This window comes from Rhincodon typus, chromosome 30, assembly GCF_021869965.1.
Source record: "Rhincodon typus isolate 14 chromosome 30, sRhiTyp1.1, whole genome shotgun sequence".
Lineage (NCBI taxonomy): Eukaryota > Metazoa > Chordata > Chondrichthyes > Orectolobiformes > Rhincodontidae > Rhincodon > Rhincodon typus.
This window is the reverse complement of record NC_063361.1, coordinates 12,774,028-12,800,230: the sequence shown is the minus strand read 5'-3', so window position 1 is coordinate 12,800,230 and position 26,203 is coordinate 12,774,028. Positions and strand designations below refer to the sequence as shown.

General features: G+C 39.8%; 1 protein-coding gene across 1 annotated transcript in view; it reads right to left on the bottom strand.

Moving 5' to 3' along the window:
- Window positions 1-10,376: 10,376 nt before the first annotated feature.
- LOC109925263 (disintegrin and metalloproteinase domain-containing protein 11-like) overlaps window positions 10,377-26,203 on the bottom strand; it is a 157,389-nt gene continuing 141,562 nt past the window's right edge. Inside the window, 2 exon segments of the mRNA XM_048614398.1 lie at window positions 10,377-10,695; window positions 24,642-24,939. Coding sequence (XP_048470355.1) covers window positions 10,377-10,695; window positions 24,642-24,939 — 617 coding nt within the window.

Sequence of the window (26,203 nt, the reverse complement as noted above, 5' to 3'; positions counted from 1 at the left end):
GTGTAACCTGTATGCTTCACTCTGTCCAAGCACCCTATGCTCTGTACAACCTCGCTTACTATGATTTGCTTATACTGCTCCGAAACAAAACTTTTCACTTTACCAAATCAAATCAAATAGGAGTTATGAGGTGGGGTGGCAGCTGAAAGCTTTAGTATGCAACTGATTTGCTGAACAATGTCTCTACTTATGAATATTAAGGGTTGGAAAAAGAGAGAAAAAATCTTTGATAATACCCGTCTGGGCCACAAGATCAGGAGTCACACGACGCCAGGTTATAGTCCAACAGGTTTGTTTGGAAGGACAAGCTTTCAAAGCCTCGCTCCTCCTTCAGCTGTTAGTGAGTGGGGCTTCGAAAGCTTGTGTTTTCGGGTAGACCTGTTGGACTGTAACCTGATGTCGTGTGATTTTCTGACCTTGCCCACCCCAGTCCAACACCGGCACCTCCACATCATGTCTGGACACAGGAATTGATGAGTTGTTTTATTTTAGTTGCTTCTGATTCTTTTTAATCCCTTGATGATGACACAAGTGTGTTTGCGCTCCAATGTTCAGTCTTTCACTCATTACAAATTGTCGTCTTTCAGAGCTGCTTTTCCTCCTTTCTCATTTCAACAAGGGAACTTACAGAGGAAGGCAGCTGGCTGTGACGGGAGACTATCTGGTACCTCCACACAAGAGATAGGGACATTTTTTAATGCTTTCTCATTGCAGGCTGTGCAACTCTCTATTGCACTGGCCCCAAATAAACTATGTTCACCTGGTCAGGACCCAATTAAAACATTATTGCTTAGCAATTGCCACTCAGTTCAAAGACCACTGAGTCTGTGTTTCTGCTTTTGCTCTCAAAGTTCCAGGAAAACGCAGCATTGTATACAACTCACAATGTGCTCCATAAATATAATTTTTAAACTTTAAACAGTCTCTTTGGATATAATGTAACATCTTTTTTTTTTTAAGTCCACACACCAAAAATAAAGATGAAAAGATGTGGTCTTTACAGGGGATCAGAAAAAGAGAAAAAGTAATAAAGTTGAAGTCAATGTAACACTGCACGTATGTGAGTATATACATTGTGACCATGCTGTGACTTTAAGAAGTTGTTTTGTCTTAGTTTTATTTGAAGAGAGGTTGTAGGACAGAAGTGCTGAGCAGTCTACCAGACCACTACAGTAAGTAGCTTGGGAAGCCTTCGGTTTTTTAATTAACAGCCTGAATGGGTGTGGCCAGCTCTCACGGATCAGGGTTTCTAGGTTTTTAGGTTTAACTTTAAGTAGAAGCTATTGGGATCTCAACAGAAGCTTCAGTGAATGTCGCCTGGCTGCTATTCTCTCTGAATTGTGTCTCGATGTTTTTTTCCCTCCTGAATTGGAGAACTGCATGTGAGAATCTGTGTCTAAATATTCCTTTTCTCCGAGGGGTGTGTTTATGGGATGTTACTATATTGGAACAATTAAGTAGTAATGGTTACCACATCTATTATTCTATAAACTTTCCCAATAGAGTTGAGGTATTCTAAACTCCCCTTTCTTTGGTTGTATTTTAACTATAGTGCTTAAATAAATTGTGTTTTTCTTTAACATTGAGGAATTTGACCAGTCTCATTGCATCTGGAACATGCACTTCACATTTGCCTTTAAAAATAAGAAAAAGTTAGGACCTAAGCTCCCTTCTTAAAGTATTACTAGGGGTCACAATTTCAAGGTGAGAGGGGAAAAGTTTAAGGGAGATGTGCGTGGAAAGTTCTTTACACAGAGAGTGGTGGGTGCCTGGAACATGTTGCCGGCGGAGGTGGTAGAGGCAAGCATGATAGTGTTATTTAAGATGTATCTAGACAGATGCATGAATGGGCAGGGAGCAGAGGGACACAGATCCTTGGAAAATAGGTGACAGGTTTAGATAGAGGATCTGGATCGGCGCAGGCTTGGAGGGTTGAAGGGCCTGTTCCTGTGCTGTAATTTTCTTTGTTCTTTGTACTTCTGATCTACGAAACGTAAAGGGTATTTGTTGCTCATCCAGAGTACGTTTATATTCTGTGCATTATATCAAGTTCTGAGAAAGTTTCCTATCAGAACTCAACCATTAACTGTGTTCCTCTTTTCACTGATACTGCCAGGCCCATTGAGTTTCTCCAGCATTTTTGACTTTTATTTCAGATCTCCAGCATCCACAGTTTGGGTTTTTTTTTTGTTTGCTTTTATTTCACATTTTATGTTCTATTACCTGATGTATAAGTCCATTCACTGGGAGTGAGGCTTTCTTTATGGAATTTTTTTTTCCTTTAGGGCACGAGTGTACTTAACCATAACAATTCAACTGGCCTTAACAAGGTTATCTGATTCCAAGTAAGTGTCTAGTATGCAGTTTGAAATAATCCTATAACTTTATTATTAAGTATGATCAGCTCCATCTTAAGGAGGAAGCATCATTGTTACACAATAACGCTTGTTCTTTAACATTTCATAAACGGTAAACAGCTGATGCCAAAAACCTGAAAGATTTAGGTAAACAAAAACCATCAAATCCCTACACTGTGGAAGCAGGCCATTCAGCCCGTTGAGTCCACACCGACCCTCCAAAGAGTATCCCACCCTAAGCACTATGGGCAATTTAGCAGGGCTAATCCACCTAACCTGCACATCTTTGGACTGTGGGAGTAAACCGGAGCACACCCATGCAAACACAGGGAGAATGTGCAAACTCCACATAGACCCTCAAGGCTGGGATCAAACCTGGGTCCCTGGTGATATGAGGCAGCAGTGCTAACCACTGAGCCACTTTACTGCCCCTGTAAAGTTTCAGCATTTATGACATGTTTGACAGAGTTGACAGTCTGGATGATGTGGTCGCACAATTAAGCACACAATGGGGTACTCATGAAAGAATGCTGCATCCTTTTAGAAGCTGACTACAATCATGAGAGGTGTAGATAGAGTGGATAGCCAAAGACTTTTTCCCAGGGTGCAAATGACTATCACGAGGGGATGTAATTTTAAGGTGATTGGAGGAAGGTATAAGGGGAAATGTCAGAGGTAGGTTCTTTACACAGAGTGGTGGGTGCGTGGAATACGCTGCCAGCAGTGGTAGTAGAGTCAGATTCATTAGGGACATTTAAGCGACTCTTGGATAGGCACGTGGATGATAGTAAAATGAAGGGTATGCGGGTTCGTTTGATCTTAGAGTAGGATAATAGGTCGGCACAACATCATGGGCCGTAGGGCCTGTACTGTTCTTTGTTCTATGTTTCATTGAGAAGATTTATTAACCTTACTTTAAAAGGGCTGTGTAATTTCATCGATTCATAATTTGAAGTGGGAGCTGAGCCTAAGTATGAATGCAGTTGTTAACTGATGCTGGCTCATTCATACTAAAGGATCAGTAACTCCTCTCTCTCGTTTCTCTTAGGCCATCAAATCTTTGTTTTCAAACATTTGAAGGAATGGTGCCTTTTCTAAACAACTTCTTTTTAATAGAATGGCCTGGAATAAATCAATCGTAATAGGCTAAGTATTACACTTGTTTGGAATTATTACTTTTATAAGATGTTTCTAAGCACAAGCTTCTGATGTCCTTTGAATAATAATCTTTGAAAAATAATGTTTGAATCGAGGACCACTTCTGAGTAGTTTTGGTGTTTCAGCACAATTAAGTAGACGTTGGGTGAATTGAATGGCAGGTAATAGTGGTTTTAATTAGCAGGTGCGTCACATGAGAAGTGCTCAAACTATCCACAACGTGCTATAAACAGCTTCAGGCACTGGGCTATGGAGGGCTTCACCAATGCCGACTGCCCCTCTTCCATGGTTATGTTTGCACCTGAGTACCCTTAAAGAGGAAGCATGTGGTGTCCATGTGTGCTCTCACTGCTTTTAGAAAGAGGTTGGTGTTGTGATTGCAACAAAGTCAGCAAGTTGGACCTCCACAGAAAATGAGTTCCCTGATTGGACCAGATTAATAACCTCAATCAGGGAGCCCTAGCTGACAGGTAAAAAGGGGAGTATTAGAGATACTGACACTCCAGTACCTGACTCTAAATGAGGCAGTATGGTAGTCAAGGACTGTTCATGTGTTAATAAAGGGTGACTTGATGATGGACACCAGCCTCTGTGGAGTTATTTTAGTGGGCATTTCAGTAGGATACAGTGTTCTATTTTGATTTGGCTCCTTGCCTCGCCCAACTTCTCCTTACTTTTGAAAATTTGGATTGCCCTTAATGGGGCTTAGCGTATAAATATTGAATTAGCTACATGAATGTGTCATTGGTGGCAGTGTTTTTAAAAAAAAAACAAAGTCGCTATGATTTTGGTGGTAGTAAAGTCGCTCAGATGCATGAGAGAGCACTTCTGGCTATAGGGAAAAATAAAAAGTATCTACAACTTAGATGGGGTTCTTGTGCTGCAATGGTAGTGACCCTATCGTTGAGCCAGGAGACCTGGGTTCAAGTCTCATCTGCCCCAGAGATGCGTAGTAACATCTCTGAACAGGTCAATTGGAAATTTTTTTTTTAAAAATCCACAACTTGGGAGTTCTGGCTGACTACAAATTTAAATAATTGTAAATAGTAATGACCCTCTAGCTGGATGATAGGGATTATAATACAAGGTCATAGATCTGAAATGTTGCCTGGATTTTACCAGTAATAGGCTCCAAAATTAGGACCGAATGAATCTATGCTGATAAACTGTGAAGGCACTTTTTTAAACCTGTGGTGGCCAACTGAGAGCTAAGACTGCCCACTCAATAGAGATGGTGGCCTACTCCTCAAACTACTGGTCTGGCTCCTGTCCAGGCGCAGTAGGGCCATGGATAGAGGTGATCACTGCTAGGGCTGCGAGAGAGGGAAACTTGAAATTGAGGTGCTCCAGAAAGTTGGCAGAAAATTTACTGCTGGCTGTGTTGGCAGACCCAAGAAGTGGATGGTTGAACCCTTTCAGCAGTGAGGGTTTGTATTGCAACCGGTGAGTTGTTCTTTGGGCCATGGAGCATCATAAAAGGATACCTTCCCAGACACAGAACTGCTAGGAGGCTGCCATCTTATAAACTGCTCATGGTCGGGGAGGCATTGCATTTTGACAAGAGCAAAATGGGTGGTAGGTCGTGAAATGGCTGTCAATAGGCGAAGCAAGTGGCCATTCAGTCACTGCCATTCACCATTTTCAAAAACATTGCCCAGTGCTGGGAACACACAGCCACTGCCCCTGCCTTCTCTGCCACATCACTACCCCTCACTGGGTTAGCAAACTCAGCCCATTAACTGTGTTGCTTTTTCAATAGATGCTGGACAGCCACTTAAAGTAATTAATTAGCCTATTGACAGCAATATTATGAGGAACTTACCATTTTACTGGTGTCAGAATGCAACCTCTTACCCCCCCAACCACAAGCAGTTTACCAGAAGGTGGCCCTCCCAGCCTGACCTTCTGAGTATCTCAAGATTTCCAGCATCCATTGTATTTGGGTTTTACAAAGGTATTGTAAATAAGGTTTGACTCCACTTCGATTGACTTGTGCATGATGGCTGATGCTTGTTTTAGGCAAAAAACCAGGCTGCCCCAAAAATGAGCCTGAAAAATGTATAGTGCTTTAGACCTTGAGCTCTCTCATGTCCTTACCCCAACCCCCACACATCAGGCCTTGTTATCACATAGTCTGCTACTACACACAACCCATCGTTAGCTATTACCAGTCCTCATTACTAGCTGTTCACCCTCCTAACCGGATTGTTATCCACTCCTTTGTCCAACTGTTCTTTTATCTTTCTTTTTGGGCTCTATCCCCACCTATCATTTCCTCCAATCAGCCCATCAAGTCCACACAGACCCTCAGAGCATCCCACCCAGACCCACCCCTTATCCTATCCCTGCATTTCCCTATAAACAATATAGGGACACAAAAACAATTTTTAGCATGGCCAATCCACCTAATCTGCACATCTTTGGACTGTGGGAGGAAACCAGTTTCATGTTTTAAACCTCTATATTCACGTTTTGAGTTTTTACAGGATAAAAGTTAATAAACTTCAATGATAACTGCATTTTCATGCTGGTACCACAGTGGGATTTATTTAAAATAGAGATATATAAATAAAATCAAATTTTGCTGCTAGAATTTGTAAGATGACTGCAGAGAACATTGAAATATTATACACAGAACATTGTGGACAAAGCAATTAATGGTATGCAAATATTTTTAACAATTCTTGTTAGATAAGGATCGTGGTTACAAATGTACATATAAATTACGATTTATAAGTTGCTAGGTACATGAAATATGTTATTCCAAAGAAGATAACTGTCCAAGATATATAATGAATGTTAGATACAACATCATCAGTAGGTATGAAAGATCCTGAAATCCTGCTGAATTATTACTTTTGGAATAGGGAAAGGACACAGGCTTGGATTTTTGTTTATAGGAATCAATTGCTTAAACGATCATTTAAAATACATGTGTATAGTATGGTTCTATTTCCCACAACAGGCTCGAATGTGACCTGCTTAATGTAGCTTGCTTTGCATTTGTATGGTATATTGAACCAGAATAGCTTTTCAAATAGAGAAGATTATTAATAGTTCCAATTTTAATCTAGAATGTAAGCATTCATTTATCAATTTTAAGTATCAATATATTTTAATAGTCATAACACAGGTATACCTATGAGGTACATTTGTTCTAATTATACAGCACACAAATATTTGGAAACTACACCAAAGATCAGAAACAATTAAAGTTAAAATTAAAAGTGGAGTGCAGATTTTTCTGGTCTGCCTGTTTTTGTTTTACACCTGAAATAATCTTATAGCAAAAATATGTTCCTTTATACTTATATAAAACAGTGGATATTACACTTCCTGTTTTATGCAAACCATTATTCTGGAATTCAGTATTTTCAGATTGAGGCAATAAATACAAGAAAGAGTCACATGCAATTATAAAACTGAAGTTATGAGACGACTTGAGTACAAAAGTTGGTCCTGGAACTACTGGGCTTCTGTATTTTCAGAGGAATTCTTCAGCATCACAAATATTGTGGCCTTGGCAAAGAAGAACAAAATGTGATTGATGAAAACATTAATTCATTGCAATTGTACATGTTAAATGAGTGAATGCATTTATACCACTTTTGCACATTGCTCAGTACATATAGCCTCTTTTGGTTTAATCAGAGATGTTATTTTGTTACAAATTTCAAGTCCATCAAGCTTTGGCAGTTTAAAAGAAACATTAAAACTGTTAAGAGTCAATAAATATTAATGAAACTGAGAAACTGTTGACATGGTTCTGAACAATGAATAGAGATTCAATATATAGAAAATACTTTGGCCTACATCCTGTGGTATCTAGACAGTTGAAGAATTAAAGTGAGTTGAGAGATACATGTAGAATCCGTTGGAAATCCTGACACACACGTGCTGAAATTGTCTGGTAAGTGGAAGGTTCCAAAAGGCTGCTTTCCATTGCTTGGAGCCCTCTGTGAAAGTCTCCAATCTGAGTTCAATGTGTTGAAATAAAAAGCATAAGAAAAAGGAACAGGAGTAGGATATTCAGCCCCTCGAGCCTCTTCCATTATTTAACATTTGATTTGATTGTAACCTCAAAGCCACATTCCTGACTACTCTGATAACCTCACACCCTCTTGTTTAGCAAGAATTTATCTAACTCTGCCTTAAAAGATGTTGAAGGACTCTGCTTCCCCCACCTTTTCTGGAAAAGTGTTCCAAAGACTCTCAGTCCTCTAAGGAAAAAGTTGGCCACATCTCAATTCTAATTGGGCAGTCCCTGATTTTCAAACGGTTACTATGAGTTCTAGATTCTCCCATAAGAGGGGGCATCCTGTCCACATCTCTCTTGTCAAAGCCTCCAGGATCTTGTATATTTTAATCAAGTCACCCCTTACTCTTAAGACCAGCAGATACAAGACTTGTCTATTCAACAGTTCTTCATAAAACAATGTGCCTATTCCAGGTTTCAATCTGATAAATCTTGGAATTACTTCTAACTTATTTGCATCCTTCCTCCCAAATGTAGTCTCACCAGAGCCCTCTATAACTTAACCATAGCTTCCCTACTTTTTGTATTCAGGTCCACCTGTGATAAATGATAGCATTATAATATCTTTCTCACTTGGTGTAACTGCATATCAACCTTTTGTGATTCATCCACAAGGACAGATGGATCCCTCTGCATCTTGAAGCTCTGCACTTTCATCGTTTAGATAATGTTTCTTGCTTCCTGACAAAATTGACAGTTTTACATTTTACCTGCATCCGTTTGTCTTTGCCACTCACTGAAGACAGCTATTTCTTTTATAACCTCCTTGTGATCTCTTTCCAACTTACTTTCCTACCTATCTGTCTTTTGGCAACCAGATCTTTGGTCCCTTCATCCAAGTCATTTATATAAATAATTGAGATCCCAACAGCAGTTCCTGCAGTATACCACTCCTTGCATCCTCCCAATCTGAAAAAAGATTCATTTATGCCAACTTTATGCTTCTTGTTAGCCAGCCAATCATCATTATATGCCACTATCCTACCCCCAACATTTATGAACTTTTTCGTCTCATGAAAACCTTTGCTGTGGCACTTTATTAAATGCCTTCTGGAAGTTTAAGTATTGTATATTCACCAGTTTCTCACATCATGTTACTTCCTCCAAGAACCCCAATAGACAGATTAAACATGATTTCCCTTTCACAAGACTTGAGTTTGATATACAGGACACACTTGGATACTTACTCTGGAGATGTTCCACTGATTAATAACTGCTCTAACTCTGTGATTAGCCAGCTTAAATTAACTGAGCACCAAAACTGACCCCTTACGTTAGCACAACTGTACTGCCCATCTGTCCATCCCCTCACCCATTCATCTTCTCATCTATTCATCTCCTCATGCAATCACTCATTGAAAGATTTGAGATCTTTAAAAAGTTTCCTAAGTATGGCAGCTGCATCTGTGAGGATGGGGAGGCAGGAAGGCGGGGAGGGGAAAGGGAGGGAGAGAGAGCAGAAATGTCCTTATAGTTTTTTAGGACTAAAGGGATCAAAGCGCTTGGGGAAGGAGCAGGGTAGTGAGCAGGATGATCAACTGTGATCACATGAATGGCCCACTCTTATTTCCTATGTTTCTTTTGTTTGCTTTTGCTTGCATTTGGCAGTCTTCCTCATTGATAGTAAGTGACCCAGGATGAAAAGTCCCAGCTGGTTAATCACCAAAGGGCTGGCTTGCAGAGTCAATGTGTGCAGGACTATTGCTAAATGGAGGTCTGTGGTGTAGTTTAAAAGGAATTCAGTTTTGTTTTCTTTAATATTAAACTTTGTGACAGTTGTGACTTTGGACAAGCCTAAGAAAATAGAAGTGTGATGAATGCCTGATGTAATGCCTGTGGGTGCTCCAGACTATAGACCCCACTTGACAGTCAGCCATGTATCTTGCAAGATGGAGAAGGCCGAGACAACCACAGTTCAATTTACTCTATGTGGATTACATAAACTTAGCTGTAGAACACTCCACGTACCAGTTCATTTTTTAATAGCTTGTGATAATTTGTAAACTTCCTCCAGCTGTACAATCTGCTGATAACTATAGTTCACCACATTGTCATGTGCAGCCCCAGTTTCCAATACCTGCCATTTGTATCCCTGGCTATCTGGACCCAAAGATTTGGAATTCTCTGCCCAAATCTCTCAAGCTCTGTATCTCTCCACCTCCTTTATTGATGTTCCTAAAACCTACCTCTTTGACCAAGCACTTATTATCTGTTCTAATATTTTCTTCAGTGGGATACTTTGTCTAATGATGCACTTGTGAACACCTAATATGTTACTGTATTCGAGGTACTATATGTTGAACTCCCTTGTTAGTGCACAATATGACTCAAGTTTAATCAAGTAAAATAGTAATATGTACCAGCAGTGTACTGATAGGTTTGTTGCTACCAATCTAGATAAAATAGTCTAGTTATGTATTAACTATTGGTGGAGCTAAGTGAAGGAAGACTATCCATACCAATCCTTTCCTAACTATAATGAATTATGGAGTTGCAGGTGATTTTCTTCAGCAGAATTTGTTTTCAACTAATTAAAGTTCACTGTTGTACTCACTAGAATATCTTTTTAAAATAGGCTTATTTTCAAAATTAACCATTGCTCTAAGTTCAGTCTCAATTCAGCAGTTCAGTGGTAACTGCATCTAAATTGGCTTGAACTTCCTTAAGTAACAAAAGATTACTATCAATTGCAGTGTCACAGTTGTACAATTCAGGGTGGCCTGATTAACCCAATTCTTGCATGTTCTCTGCATGCATAGGGGATGGAATGTGGAAAATTTTTGTCATTACCTTTGAACTGTGAAGCTCACATCAGAGGTTATTTCTCATTTGCCCAGACCATGAGTTCTTGCCAACACGCAATCCACATAAACATCCCAGAACAGCTGAGCCAAATCCCAGAAGAGGAATCTGTGCTTGGGTATCTTAGGCTCCCTCAGGTATATCAGGAACTTCCAGAGGTCATGCGCACTTTCAACCGCGTTTATGTGCCTTGTTTCAACAAGAGCAAGGGATGACACATCAAAGCACTGATTGTCCACTTCACCTTGGGACAGCAAGTCTATCACTTTAAGAGGGGATCCGTGAATGCAGGCAAATAACAAGACAAGGAAAGCCATTTGCAGCCAATGGTGCCCAATCATACTGAAAATACAATAGCTGAGAGAAAGTTAAAATCATGGTTAAATCACTGCAAATTTATAACATAATGGAATTAGACTTTAAAAACCAATTCTTTTTTCACATTAGCTTCAAATGGTTAGAGACAAAAATCTGCAGATGCTGGAATCCGAGGTAGACAAACAGGAGAACACAGCAGGCCAGGCAGCATCCAGAGGAAAGGAGCAGTCAACATTTCGGGTATTATGCTTCTTTTGCCTCCTGGTTCATTTTGTTGAGTTTCAAAATCACACTGCAGAAGGGGACCATTGAACCTATTATGCCTGTGGGGGCATTCTGAAAAAATACTAGAATATAGAACAGTACAGTACAGGCCCTTTGGCCCACGATGTTCTGCCGATTTATTATCCTATTCTAATATCAAACTACCCTGCATACCCTACGTTTTACTATCATCCATGTGCCTATCCAAGAGTCACTTAAATGTCCCTAATGTAACTGACTCCACTACCACCGCCGGCAGCGCATTCCACACGCCCACCACTCCCCCCTGTGTAAAGGACCCACTTCTGACATCTCCCCTATAACTTCCTCCAATCACCTTAAAATTATGCCCCGTCTTAATAGTCATTTCCGCCCTGGAAAAATGTCTCTGACTATCCACTCTATCTATGCCTCTCATCATCTTGTACACCTCTATCAAGTCACCTGTCATCCTTCTTTGCTCCAATGAGAAAAGCCCAAGCTTCCTCAACGTTTCCTCATAAGACCTGCCCTCCAGTCCAGGCAGCATCCTGGTAAATGTCCTCTGCACCCTCTCTAAAGCTTCCACATCCTTCCTATAATGAGGCGACCAGAACTGAACACAATATTCCAAGTGTGGTCTAACCAGAGTTTTATAGAGCTGCAGCATAACCTCATGGCTCTTAAACTCGATTCCCATGCCAATGAAAGCCAACACACCATGCACCTTCTTAACAACCCTTTCAACTTGGGTGGCAACTTTGAGGGATCTATGGATGTGGACCCCAAGATCCCTCTGTTCCTCCACACTGCCAAGAATCCTGCCATTAATCCTGTATTCTGCATTCAAATTTGACCTTCCAAAATGAATCACTTCACACTTTTCCAGGCTGAATTCTATCTGCCACTTCTTTGCCCAGCTCTGCATCCTGTCAATGTCCTGTTGCAACCTACAGCAGCCCTCCACGCTGTCCACAACTCCACCAACCTTCGTGTCTTCAGCAAACTTACTAACCCATCCTTCTATTTCCTCATCCAAGTCATGTATAAAGATCACAAAGAGCAGAGGTCCCAGAGCAGATCCCTGTGGAACACCACTGGTCACCGAGCTCCAGGCTGAATACTTACCGTCTACTACCACCCTCTGTCTTCTATTGGACAGCCAATTCTGTATCCACAATCCTGTACTAATTAGTGTCATTCCATTGCCCTTGCTATATATAAAAAAATTCTTAATGTTTGGAATTTTATCTTATCAGACAATTGATATTTGACAAAATCCTGTATGCGCAGAATCCTTGCCATTTCCTCAGCTTGGATCAAAAGGACACAATGAGATTGGCTTCTCCCTGCTAGTAATATTATAAACCCAGTCAGAGAATTCAATAGTGACTGACAGCACTTCCTTATCCAGATAATGCTGAGTAAATTATTTAGATTAAAATTTGTATTGAGACCTTTGCTTCATTTTAATGATAGCATTTCCAGTATCAAATAGTGCAAGCCAGCAGAAATCTATGGAGTGGACTAATGATTCTCAATATCACCGAATTTAAAATAAAACTGAAAAGAAGATCATGGTTTCACACAATTTTTTTTGAAGTCTTCATTTCATTTTTGAACTGCATTATTTTCAACGCCACTGGCAGAGATTTGCAAAATAATGGCTAGAAGTACAGCAAAACCACATAACTCCCTGCTACTTGTTTAACAGTCTTAAAGCTATTTATGCTTGAACTCAGCAAAAATACTGAAAATACGTCTGTTGAAACTTAAAACATTTCTCAGACTTTAATACATAGATCTGTCGTTCATATCATTAATAAGTGAAAATTACCTTACCTTTACAACAGTCTTTGGTTTGTCCTAGTCTCTCTTTCTCTGGGTTGCTTAGTTTTATACCCTTGCTTTTTATTAAGAGATGCAGTTTTACTTTGCGTCATGAGTGCACTTGTGATAGTCATCCACTTGATCGTTATCCTATGAGCGATGAATACTGAAAACCTCCGTCAAAATGAATTAAAACTGAACAAATCCACTTCAAATACTTTGCTGTGCACTCCAATTATAATTTAGCTTGGCTCTGTGAACAATAGTTATTGTACTATTTGTCATTCAACTTCTTTCAATACTTTCTTAAATGGAATATATTTTTAATCCTAGTCAAAAAAAAAAAAACTTACTTGCATTAGCCATCTATTTTCTGATCAAATTGTGAATGATCTAGTGCCACCAGGATGTGCTTGGAATACTATCAACGGTAGAGCTAGGGATCTCCAGATACCTTCTGAGAGGCATCGCAGGCACAATAATGTACAAACTTTGATTTGAAAGAAACCAGATCTATTCCCTGAAGCTGGAAGACACAGCATAACACAGCCTTGCTGCTTACCCTGAACACATCAGTGTTTTACTCAGCAATCAAAATGTTCTCATTGGGCTTTATACTCTTGTGAAGGGAGGGAGTAACTTCCATTTGTCAGTTACTCTGTCTTATACATTCAGTGTTAGATTGAGCTTCTTCTTGTGTACTGGACTCTCTGAGCCACATTAAGAATTCTTAGAGCTCTGAGAAACGGGAACATTTACCCCACCCACTCCCTCTGCTTCACAAAGTTTCCAGCCACATTCAATCTATTAAAACACTTCAGTAGATTTAGTGTCCACACTTGCCAAACTGGAAGCTTGTGGGAACAGCACTATCTGTTATCATGGTCATTCCTGTGCTGTTTTTATTAAATATTGTTTTCAGGGATGAAGCCTGAACTGTACGCTGTGAAGGAGACACTAGAATCAGTCACCCTGGTCAGAGACTGTGACCATGACTTTCTGCAACTGGGAGATGCCAAAATACAGTCACAACAAGGGCTGTATATAGTAGAAAGGCTGGGTGGTCCAATCAGCAACTTAAAATACAGTTATCTGGCAGCACTGATTTAGATGTTGTTGTTGTGTTCATGGAACTCCTAATCAGTAACCCATTGTTTATATGTGGCTATACACAAACCTGACAGGAGGTATTTCTGAGATAACAGGATGTAGAGCTGGATGAACACAGCAGGCCAAGCAGCATTAGAGGAGCAGGAAAGTTGACGCTTCGAGTCTGAACCCTGAAGAAGGATCCAGACCCGAAACGTCAGCTTTCCTGCTCCTCTGATGCTGCTTGGCCTGCTGTGTTCATCCAGCTCTACACCTTGTTATCTCAGATTCTCCAGCATCAGCAGTTCCTACTATCTCTGAAGGAGGTATTACGGAGGTCTGTCCCTGAAAGTTTAGTTTTGTTTCCTGACACTAAATGGATCTTTATTTCACTGACTGCTGGTGTGTTATTTATGCAAATATCAATAATATTACCAATGTGCACACTTTCACAGTTGAACTCACATTGCAGCCCAATTAGAAATTTCTGAGATTGAGCATATAATTCAAACTAGGCTGATGCTGTATACTGAAGGATTTGGAGATGCTGCTCATTAGTAAGAGGCTAATCTTAAAGACTACCTACTCACATGGATGAAATAGATCCCATAGTGTTAGTTGGAGAATGAAAATTCCATCATGTATTGGTGGAAATTTCTCTGACAAACATTACTTAATACATATTATCAAATCATTCATTTGGAATGTGAAAACTTCAGTTTGCTTGATAGCACCAACTAATTTGACAGTCTTTGATGTCAGACTGCAAATACAAAAGGTTGTTTTTAGAAGGGATTCAATGTTTGAAGGAAATGTTAGGCCCTTTCATTCCTGGGTCTTGTGAGCTAATGCAAGAAAAATGGAAAAAATGATCACCCACGTATCTGATTTTCGGTTTGAGGGGACAGGCTGGATTGGCACTTGAACTGGATGAGCTAGGAACAGCCTTACAGGTGGCAGGTTGGGTGGAAAACCTAACTCGGAGTTTCAGCATTGTGGAGAAAATTTAAACGTTGGCATGGAAACATAAAACAACTATTCTGCACCCCACCTCACATCCCCAAACATTCTCCATCCAAGCCTTTCTACACCCTTCTATCAATTCCCGTGGCCCTTCATACATCCTGTATCAGCTGATGCCCAGTTGGCTATCCCTGAACCTTTTTAGTCACCTGTATCCCATGACCTCAGTCATCACCATGACCCTTTATAGTCCCAATGCCAACTCATGCCAATCTACACCGCTCACCTACTACCAACATTTCCTCTAATTTTCTTCCTATGGTGTGGACCTCTGAAGTCCATGTGTGGCAAAGACTTCCAAAAGTGGAACTCATGTATTTGCAGAGATAGTAGGAACTGCAGATGCTGGAAAATCTGAGATAACAAGATGTAGAGCTGGATGAACACAGCAGGCCAAGCAGCATCAGAGGAGCAGGAAAGCTGATGTTTCGGGCCTAGACCCTCCTTCAGAAAATTTAACCTGGTATAATCTCTGGATTCCAGACTGCAAGCACTCCAAAATCCAATTTCAGTGGAGGTGGCTAGCTGTCTTTGGGAATTACACGTGTGGCCAATACCCATTCCATCCCCTTGTAAATTGGAAATAATGGATTATGAGGTAGGATTTGGGATTAGCTATTTCTGGCATTTTCAGCATGCCAGAGCCACTCTTTGTTTCATTGTGGCGAAACACTAGGCTTTTATTTTTATCAGGATTAAGTAATTGAAGGAAATATTTATTTTTATAAAGAATTAAGTAGTTGAGTATTGTTTCTTGTTCAGTATTTATTGTCCAGTCTAATTGCCTGGGAGAAGATGGTAGTGAGCTGCTTTCGTGAACGTCTGTGGGCCATGGGGAATTTGGGACACCCACAATTCTGTTTGGAAAGAAATATATATTCCAATTCTTTTGAAATGTATTAAGTAGGGAGGTTTTGCTAAAACTACATGAAGCACTATCAGACCACAGCTGGAATACTATGAATAGTTTTGGGCACTTATCTAAGGAAAGAAATACCAGGATTTGAGACAGTCTGTAGAAGGTACACAAGGCTCACACCAAGTATGGACAGACTGTCTTACGAATAGAATGGCAATTTATTGTCACTTGTATTTATGGAAATGCCGTCAGATGCATATAAGTCACGATAATTCAGTGCCATTTTAATATAATTTCTGCAATAACTAATATATAATTGATATAAAGTTAGGACAATGTTTATCTTCTGTTTCCTCCACAGCTGCTGGGTTTCTGGAAGGGCATGGGACATTGCTGCCAAAGGCCTCCCCAAAGCAAGGATTTCCACAATGCTGCCACCGCCAAAGCCACTGCATTGCCACCATAGCAAGGAGGGAAAGACCAGGACCACCAAGTTGCCGACTCTGAAGCCATCACCACCTCAGTTGCCACCCAAATCTGCCACACTGCCGCCATAGCCAAGAGGAACAAACCAGAACCACTGCTATAGGCACCACTGAGACTGCCACATCACCAAGAGGAACAGACCACACCCACCGAGGATGAAGCCTTCGATAAAGCCGCGATCACTACAGCCACGAGGAACAGACATCTAGATCCACCGTGCTGCTGCCTTCTCAACCGCCTTCCCCCACCGCAGAAAAGGTGAACTTTGATTAAAACAAGCAAATGAAGAAACAAAACAAAGAAAAGAAGAATGCAGCCAGCCAGGTGAGCGGGGGTGGGAGCATACAGGCACAGAGCCTGAACACCACCTATCTTCAGGAGCAGTTGAATAAATTGGGCCTGTACCTGTTGGACTATAGAAGAATGAAAGGCAACCTTTTTGAATCATACAAGATTCTTAAGGGACTTGCCAGGACACGTGTAGTAAGGTTAGTTCCCCTCATTGAAGAGACTAGGGCATAATCTCAGAATAAAGGATCACACATTTAAGACAGAGGTAAGGAAGAATTTCTTCTTTCAGAGGGTTGTGAATCTGTGGACTTCTTCACTGCAAATAACTGTTAAAGCTGGGGCATTCAGTGTATTCAAGGGTGAGATAGACAGATTTTTAACTAGTTAGGGGATCAAGGGTCACGGGGAAAAGGCAGGAAAGCGGAGTTGAGGATTATCAGATCAGGCAGGATCTTATTGAATGGCAGAGCAGACTCTGGCAAAATGGTCTACTTCTTCAGTAGAAAGTGAAATAACCTGAAGCTGGTAGGTGGAATGCTTGAAAGACTCGTGACTGTCTTTATTGAATAAGATATTCAAAGTGCTTGGTTCACAATGGTTTGTTAATGAACCATGTAACGAGAACTAGATAAACATTACACAAGCATTCCCAATGGCTTCTGCTTCGTCTAATTGCAACTATTCATCTTCCTCAAAAGGTACACTACTTCACGAGGCTTTCATCACTAACGTATATAGTTTGTAAAACTCAGTAAACATGCTTTGTTCTCCTTTGTGGAATGAACAGTAGCAAAAAACTCTACTGAACTCAAACCTATTGATTGAAAGTTTTGTGTATTTGCCTACTCCAAGGATTTAAAAAAATACTTACTGAAGTTTGTGAAAATTGAAACTGTAACAAAGAAATTTACAAAAGCCTCAAAATTATAAGCAAACACTAAAAAGCAAAACAGTGAAATAGTTTCAATATTATGCCTATTAATATCCATAGACATTCAAGATGCTGCATCAACTACCTTCGCATCAATATTGCATTAAAAGTATGAGAGGTATGAACCTGAAATCAAAGCTCAACCTGCCACTTAAACCTGAATGTTACATGCACTTTGAACATGAGGAAACAGAAGAAACAGGAATGTGCAGCAGCTTCTGTTTATTTGTACCAGGTTCAAATGCACTTATGCCAATGACCAGAAGCATTGTAAAAACATAGCATTAAAAAGAGAAATCAACTGATTAGGAGAGTTGTTCAACATTTTCCAGGGAGCAAGCTCTCAACCGTAAGCTCCTATACATACAAAGAAACATTGTTTTAATGAGCAGAAAATCCTGAACCACATCGCCACATAAAAGCCATTTTTTTTAACAAATGGTCAGTGAGATTTGTGCATTTTTATACAATACCACTGCAAATACAATTTTGAAATATACATAATATACAAGTTCATACTTATGTCAACTTATATACATATTTATATACAATTTACATAAGCAAGCTGTGCAAGTAAAATACTTTAAAGATATCAACTGTTTAAAAGCTAGCACATCCTAAAAATTAACGTGATCCCTCACAGTCCAGCATTGAGAGATTTGTGCAGTAGAATTGTGAGTTTACACAGAATTATGCCATCAAAATGCTATTCAGAATTGAATGGTGTCTCCAACAGTTGACACATTTATACAGAACATTTGACAAGTTGGTTGAGTCATGAGGTTCCCCTTCCTCAGCAGGTACCAGACTTCCCTCAAAGTTCCTCAATAAAGATGGAATATTTATTCCATTCATATTTCCTCATCATCACACTCTTCCCAATGCCCCTTTCTGCTCTGAAGTTCTCAAGAGTACCCTTGCCTCTCAAGTCAATGCTTACTTTCTAACACTTGTTTTGTTGATATCTCTCCAGTTCTGCTTCTGTGCAGGTCACATCATAGACACCAACCTGGATAAAGTCATGAATGAAGTTTTCTAGAGTGCTGGAATAATCTGTTGTCCTCTATTACGTAGATCTGTCCTAGATACACAAACACAGTTAATACACCTCCAATAATTTCTTCCATTCATCACATCGTCACCTCCAAAGTTTTCAGATCAATCCCGTACTCTTCTTATCTACATTCTGTTCCTTAGTGTCACTGATTTGGAAATAAGGCAAGGAGCCATAGTCCACAAAGGACCAGAAGACATCTTTCTCCATTTTAAGGAGACAATTGGTAGTGTATAACCTCAGGGTAACCACACCATTTGAGGGGCAAGGGGACGAGACAGGTCTCCATGAAGTATCCCAGCCAGTTCAAGGATGGGACCCATCCCCTGTCTTTATTCAGCACTAAATCTTTGTCATCCAGCCAACAAGGCTAACTATCTCCATGATCTGGAGATAGTGCATTAGCATCTGTACATAAATGGGTAACACCCACCACCATTCTACTGTCATGGATGAATCACAACCTCCTTCACTTAAATACTGGAAAGACAATCATTGTTTTAGGCACTCACCACTATCTCAATTCTCTGTTCAATTCTCATTCAACATTAAATCCAGTCCCATTCCATTCCCACACCATTTATTTTCATATCTAGAATGTTACCTGCCTCTGTCCCTACCCAGCTTTTCTGCCATAGAAACCTTTAGCTGTCTGTCAACTCCAGTTGTATGAATGTTTTCACCCTTCACAGATTTTAACTTGATCAAACTGCAGCTGTACAAACCCTCACTTGTCTATGCCTCATCATTGCATAACAGCACTGCCTTCCTGACAGCCAAAGGATTAAGTTTGAAATGATGCATGTCCAAAATCACATTTTCACAACCCTTGATTTAATTTTTGTCAGCTGCTTTTCTCCTCTTCATGTCTCCTGGATCCTCTTGCCTGAAACATTTCACAAACCCCAACACCTTTGCAGTCTTTAAAAAGCTGCTTTCCATCAAGCTGCAGCAGCAGTTTTACAAGTTCTGTCAACCTCATCCCCCTAATTCAACATTCTGTTCTGTGCGCTTTGGGATGTTTCCATGTTAAACGTGCTACACAACTGCAAATTGTCATAAAATTTACAGTATTTTAAACAAGTTGAGTTCTGTCCTAAATAATAACTGATTACATAGTGTAAAACAACTTTATCCATTTCCAACCTGTATATTAACAAATTGTTTTGAATAAGTGTCCAAGAAGTAACAAAAGATTTCTGACTAAAACAACTAAGTCACCAGTAAAACTGAAATGATCACTTACTCTGGTGGGACAAATATTAGAATATTTATGTGAGAATATAAGTTTAGAAAGCTGTGAGGAGCTTTCAGTTGTGTTATAGGAGTTCATTCAAAACAAAAACATTACATTCTTTGTGTTTGAGAGTACACATAGGCATACAATTTTAAATAAAATTTCTTTCCTTTAGATTTTCCCCTTCATAGTTTTCCATGCATATGGTAATGAATATGTACCATGAAACTGAGAGAAAAACAACAAACAGGTCACTGCCCTTTGCATAGGTGTTACACCCCACTTTAGCCACATGGGGATCTGAGTTTTTCCATATCCTGCTGTATGTAAAATCATCTTTGAGACCATTGCAGCTCCTTCTGAAAGAAGTAAATTGATATTGACCAAATACCCACAACACAGCAAATATACACACAAACAAGAATTTTCAAGCTGTGCAAGCCTGAGAGAAAAAAATAACATCTAGGAACTAGGTGTGTGGAGAAGAAATAGTACTTAAAGAATGAAGGAGTAGCTGACAGCAGGTTTTAAAGTGAATAACTTTAACATCATACAAAATTGTTAAAATTTGTATCTGATCTTCTTGCGCTCGGAAGGATGAGCATAATTGAACAAGCTGATCTCACAGAATTTGATCAGAACTTCACTCCAATGTTGGTGCTGCTGATGTGGGGATTTTAGTTCCCTTTAGCTGGAAGTCTGGTGTTATTAAAATAATCCTTGAGGAAGCAGCATGGATGAGATAGGAAGAACAGTTTTCTGGCTTAAAACATCAAATAAACAATTGGCAATGATACAATAAACAGCACGAGCTACCTGAATAGATTTCACTGCATAATGCAAGAAAATTCATGTCTGAGAAATCAAATCATAGCATCAAATTCCCCCTGAGACAGTGTTTGTTTTCGGTGTACAGCAGCTCAGACATTCCCATGTAGAAGTGAGACAAATGAGGAGAACAAAATTAATCCTTAGAACCATTTTGCTATAGTTTTAAGAGTATGAATGATTTCCATAAATAATATTCAAAAAGCATGACATTTAGATGCAACAATGCAGCAACTGTCCCCGGTTGCACTTGGGTGGGGAGGAACACCCATGTACTTTGAAGTACTTCCTCGAAGGACTCCAAAAGACCAGTGCGCACATGCTCAGTGTATTAATTATGAATCTTAGATTAATTACAATAAATGTATGCATTATAATGTGAAGCTTTGTATGATAACCTTTAAAACAGTACAAGTTCTGCTCAGTAACATTCTGTTGTCTCAATTACATTCAAAATTTGTTTCTACAAGTTTTGATAGACAATTTCTTGTTTTTTTTGGTAATAATTACAGAAGCTACTTATCATTTTATGCCACATGCAAAGCAAGATGTGGAGTGGAATATGATTAGGACGTTAACCAAAAGAAGCATTCCAGTATCATTTAGGACACAAATAAAACTCATGGCTTTAGTGTGATATTGGTAGACTGATATCTGGAATTGTTTTCCTGTGCTTGTGACAGAAACACTAACAAGCCTAGCCAACTAATTTCTTTTGAAACCATTTCAGAAATATTCCTCCAAAAAGAGTAATAATATGTAATAACATGAAAACTGAGAGCTGTGGAAGAATGAAAAACCAGAGAGCATGGATTTAAGGTAACTGGCAAAAGAAGCAATGGTGATATGAAGCTGCAATCTTGATCTAAGGCTTGGCATGTATTTACATCAGGAAGGTGGAATATCCACATTCTCTGGTCCAGCAAGCACAGCATGGCAGTTTCCTTCTATCTTTAATGGAGGGCAAGATAATTTGGAAGCACATTTCAAGGCTTTGGGTGAAGATTGGGATCATATGTTGTGTGAGAAGGAGCTGACAGTGCCTGACACAGCACTCACCAAAGTGGTAAACACTTGGAGGAGTGTGGGCCCTTTAGAAGCCACTCAAGACACAAGTACATTTTGACACAGGAAGTGAGTGGAAAACAGGAAAACCTTCACAAAACTGAGAAAAATTGTGAATTGATTCATGGGGATATATTATGGTAGATGAAGTTAAATGGAGATTGCAGATATGGGTACTCCGTCCTGGCAGTACAAGGAAAGACTTTGAGCATAGAGGGAACATCAGTAGAGGATGATTGCTTTATTGGAATGGGCAATGGCAGAGTTAGAAATAGAAGCACTAAATGACTTGCAGGAGTGAGCTGAAGACCAACTGGTCAACCATGGAGTGGAAGATGGTAAGGGCATTTATTTGGACCAAGAAGCTCCAAAGGCTCTTGAATCTGGAGTCTCTTGGAGAAGTTAGATGCCCGAGTTGTTAAGAACTTGTCAGAAGGAATATGGAGTGGGTTACCACTACCTCCCTTGTATGATAGAGTGGGAGGAGAAGATTGGCTCAAGGCTGGAGAAACAGGAAAATCAAGCTGCCTTTGGACATCCTGATTGCAGTTTTGAATCATAGATGTACTTGAATGAATCTGACAGAAGCATTTGTTTCTGAGTATTGTAGTTGGGTAAGAGGGATTCAAGGAGTATTCATAAAAACTCCTCACTACACAGCTAGCCAATAATACACAGCAGTGGTACAGAGGTTGAATGAATTGGTTGACATGATGGAACGCACCCTGTTGAGAATTCATAACCAATTAAGACATACACAGCTCCATCCCACCTCCAATCAATGAGAGAATTCACACACCTTCAGTGAACTTTCTCTGTCCTGGTCTAGTAAATCCCAGCTTACACCCATGGCTGTACTTGTAGAGACCTGTCTCCCTATGTCTTTGCTGCATACGTGTTCTAGGCATGGATCATTAATGTGTAAGCTTTCGAGATCTTCATGTTTCAATTTTAAAAAAATCACTCCCTGCCTATCTATCTTACTCCTTCCTCAAAATTCCTGGTTTGTGATCTACATTTACATCCTGCAGCTCTTGTTCTAGTCTGTCTTTATTAGGTAGTGTCCTTGTGGTACAGAATGGGTTACACTTGGGCTGCTCTCTATAAAGTGTTTTATACTTTCAGTCTTGAAATTGGTAACATACTTTCTCTCCATTGACAAGCTGCCATTTTCTCTGCTTGATAAGAGGTTTATCAGATTTGAGAAGTAGGGAATCTCATCAAACAAGTGCCATGACTGATGTGATGACAGGTGCAGGTTTGTCAAGTGTGGGGTTTGTCTTTTTGTGTTTGGTTTTGGGGTGAAAGTTTCCCTCACTCCAGGCCATCTTTCTGAAGAAAAAATAATCATAGACTTCTTTTTTAGAAAAAAAATTTAAAAATTAATTCCAATTGTATTCAAAAGCTCCTTCTCCCTCGCTCCACTCTCCTGAACGGGAGAGCGAGGAGCCAGGAATGATGTCTTGGATGGCCATGAACTGTGTTGAGAGTTCAGGCTCAGTAGCAAGAGTTGCAGATAATTATAAATCTGCATAAAGTACAGGACTTTTTTATGTATAAACCAAAATTATGTCGAAGTGCTGCAGTAAATTTAGAGCTCACTTGTTCTATGTGTGCAACTTTTAAGAGGTAATTTAGGTTTGCAAAGTCCAGGAAAATCCTTTTTAATTAATGCAATCATCAGCTGCAATCATTGCACATCTCATGTGAAAATTCTCCAGTGGAAGACTACAGAGGAAAAACATCCACTAAAGTAACACCACGACATGGACAGTCATATTGGCAGTGCTAGTCTAGAAACTGGGAGAAGCCATTTTGGAAAAGGCTATTTATTGGGAGAGTTAATAAGGTTCTTTTATGAAAGTTGTTGGTCCCAGCTCAAGCTTAGAGATTTTCAAACATAATAAAGATATATTCCTGATAGTTGCCTTGAACTTACAATAACAAAGTTTGATAGTATTGAATGTTATAAGAAACGAGGTAGCTTCATTCCCTCACCTTCATCGTATATCAAATATCTCATACCCCCGTTTAAATATGAAGTTCTCAATTTATTTGTGTCCCATATTTTGTAGCTTACTTCAATTAAAACTAATTTTAATAATATAATTTCAAAACCCGACTTCTGTAAAATTAAGGATACTTGTTACAAACATACAATTTTCTTAGTTTAGGTTAAACTCTAAGAAATAGTTGTATTTCACAAACAGTAATTCATATGTAAGTTTCCCTGTTTTCATGATTTTCTTTTAAAGAAAAATTTCACCTTGGTCTAACATTGCTCAGTACAGATCATCCAGATATGACACTGCTCCCTGATTCTTCAACTGTGCTGGAAGATGCCACAAGTTCTGTTGGTGTATTCCTACCCAATGTACCAAGGTTTGGGAACTTAGCATAGGATTTATTGCTGGATTAGTATTGGACTGCTAAGGCTCACTGTATTAAGTCACCATTTATATGTTTTTCTCTCTGCTTTTTAGGTTTTCCCCAAGTGAAAGAACAAACAGGCAATTCACTACATAACTTCACGTCAAAATCCAGCCTTGTCCAATAACTCATATTTCTTCTATCACTGAGGTGTAGAAAAATGGCAAAAATGTTTTGTCCCCATGAGTTACTTCAAAGCAAAACATGGAGCAACTGGAGCTACTTGCAAGGTTAAATCCATCTTTTCATTAATTTGTACATTTCTCGTGGTGCTCACGTCATAGATGAGATGAGGATTTATTCCAGCTAAGAAAAGCTCTCTAATCTAACAAAATTCAAACAGAGCTACCAGCAAGTGTGAAATACAAAGAAAAAAAGGGGTGTTTTGCAGGCTAGATCATTACAGCTTTGACATCAGGACAGTGTAAAATAGTGACGTTCAGGTTAATCTGTACTCTTGCTCTCTCACAATATAATGATTATTCACGTTAATCGACAGGGTCACATGGATTCTGCGGCAAGACCTAGAATGTTTTTTATTAAACCCAAAACTGGAATACTTTACAACAGGATCAGACATTTTTATGATGCCCACCTGCCTCACCCAAAGCCTGACACTACTATTTTTGGTCTCATGGGCTGGAGCATGCACCAAAGCTCTAAACAAGGTAAAGACACAGCATGGATTTCTGTATGTTCACAAGTGTTTTCCTCAGCTTTTCTTTGAAGCACCAGTTCAACTTTCCCTTCTTTTTCCAGGCCCTGAAGTTTACCTACAGGCGTATTCCATAGCAACCGCAACGCAGAAGAGGTCTGGCTCCTTCAGTATCGGAAGACATTGGTTTCATTGGAGCAAAGAGTGGATCATATACGGACAAAAGGCATTTTATGCTCCTCCAGATCTGAAACAAAGAAGTTAGAAGTTACATAGCTATCTCACAGGTACAGGGTAAACGAGAATAGAAAATGGAGATCATGGAGAAATAGATTTCTTTTAGGGAAATACGGAGAGTTCCTGGCACTTCAAAATACAAATGACTGAGAGCTATTGTGTTGAATAGCAGGATTCTTAAGAAGCTTGACAGGGTAAATACTAAGAGGAAGTTTCCACTCATGGAAGAGTCTTGAAGCACAGGGCACCATCTCAGAATAAAGGGATGCTAATTTAAGCATGAGATGAAGAAGAATTTCTTCACTGAATGGGGGGTTAAGAGTCTTTGAAACTCCTTAGGACAGAGAATGGTGGGGACAGAGTCCTGGTACATATTTAAGGCTGAGATAAATAGACTCTCGATTATAGATAGATAGATAGAATCCCTACAGTGTGGAAACAGGCCCTTCGGCCAACAAGTCCACATCCACCCACAGAGCATCCCACCCAGACCCATCCCCTATAACCTACCTAATATACATATCCCTGAACACTACAGGCAATTTAGCATGGCCAATCCACCCAGCCTGCACATCTTTGGACTGTGGGAGGAAACCGGAGCACCCGGAGGAAACCCACGCAGACACGGGGAGAATGTGCAAACTCCACACAGACAGTCGCCCGAGGGTGGAATCGAACACAGGTCCCTGGTGCTGTGATGCAACAGTGCTAACCACTGAGCCACCGTGCCGCCCCAAGTAAGGGAATCAAGGGTTATGGAGAAAATGCAGGAAAATGGATGAGATATGTCGGATCAGCCATGAAGCTATTAAAATTGCGGAGCAGATTCATGGGACAGAATGGCCTAATCCTGTTCCTATTTCTCAAGGCATTATGGTTGTGGAGAAATGCAAACCTGAATGGAGGGGAGAAAGAGATTTAAAAAAGACATAAACAGCAAATTTTTTGTTTACATAAAGGGTAGTTTGCGAGTGGACAGAACATCCTGAGGAAGTGGTGGATGTGGGCACAATTACCACGTTTAAAAGTCATTTGGATAAGTACATGAATAGGAAAGGTTTGGAGGGATATGGGCCAGGAGAAGGCAGGTGGGACTAGTTTAGTTTGCAATTATGTTTGGCATGAACTGGTTGGACTGAAGGGTTTGCTTATGGAAATCTGATAGATAAAATCATTTGAAAACAAAAGTGAGTTATCGTTAAAATAACAACTAAAAAGAATAGGTTAACATTTGAGATAACAGAACATAGCTACAGTTTGAGATCTTCTCTTGA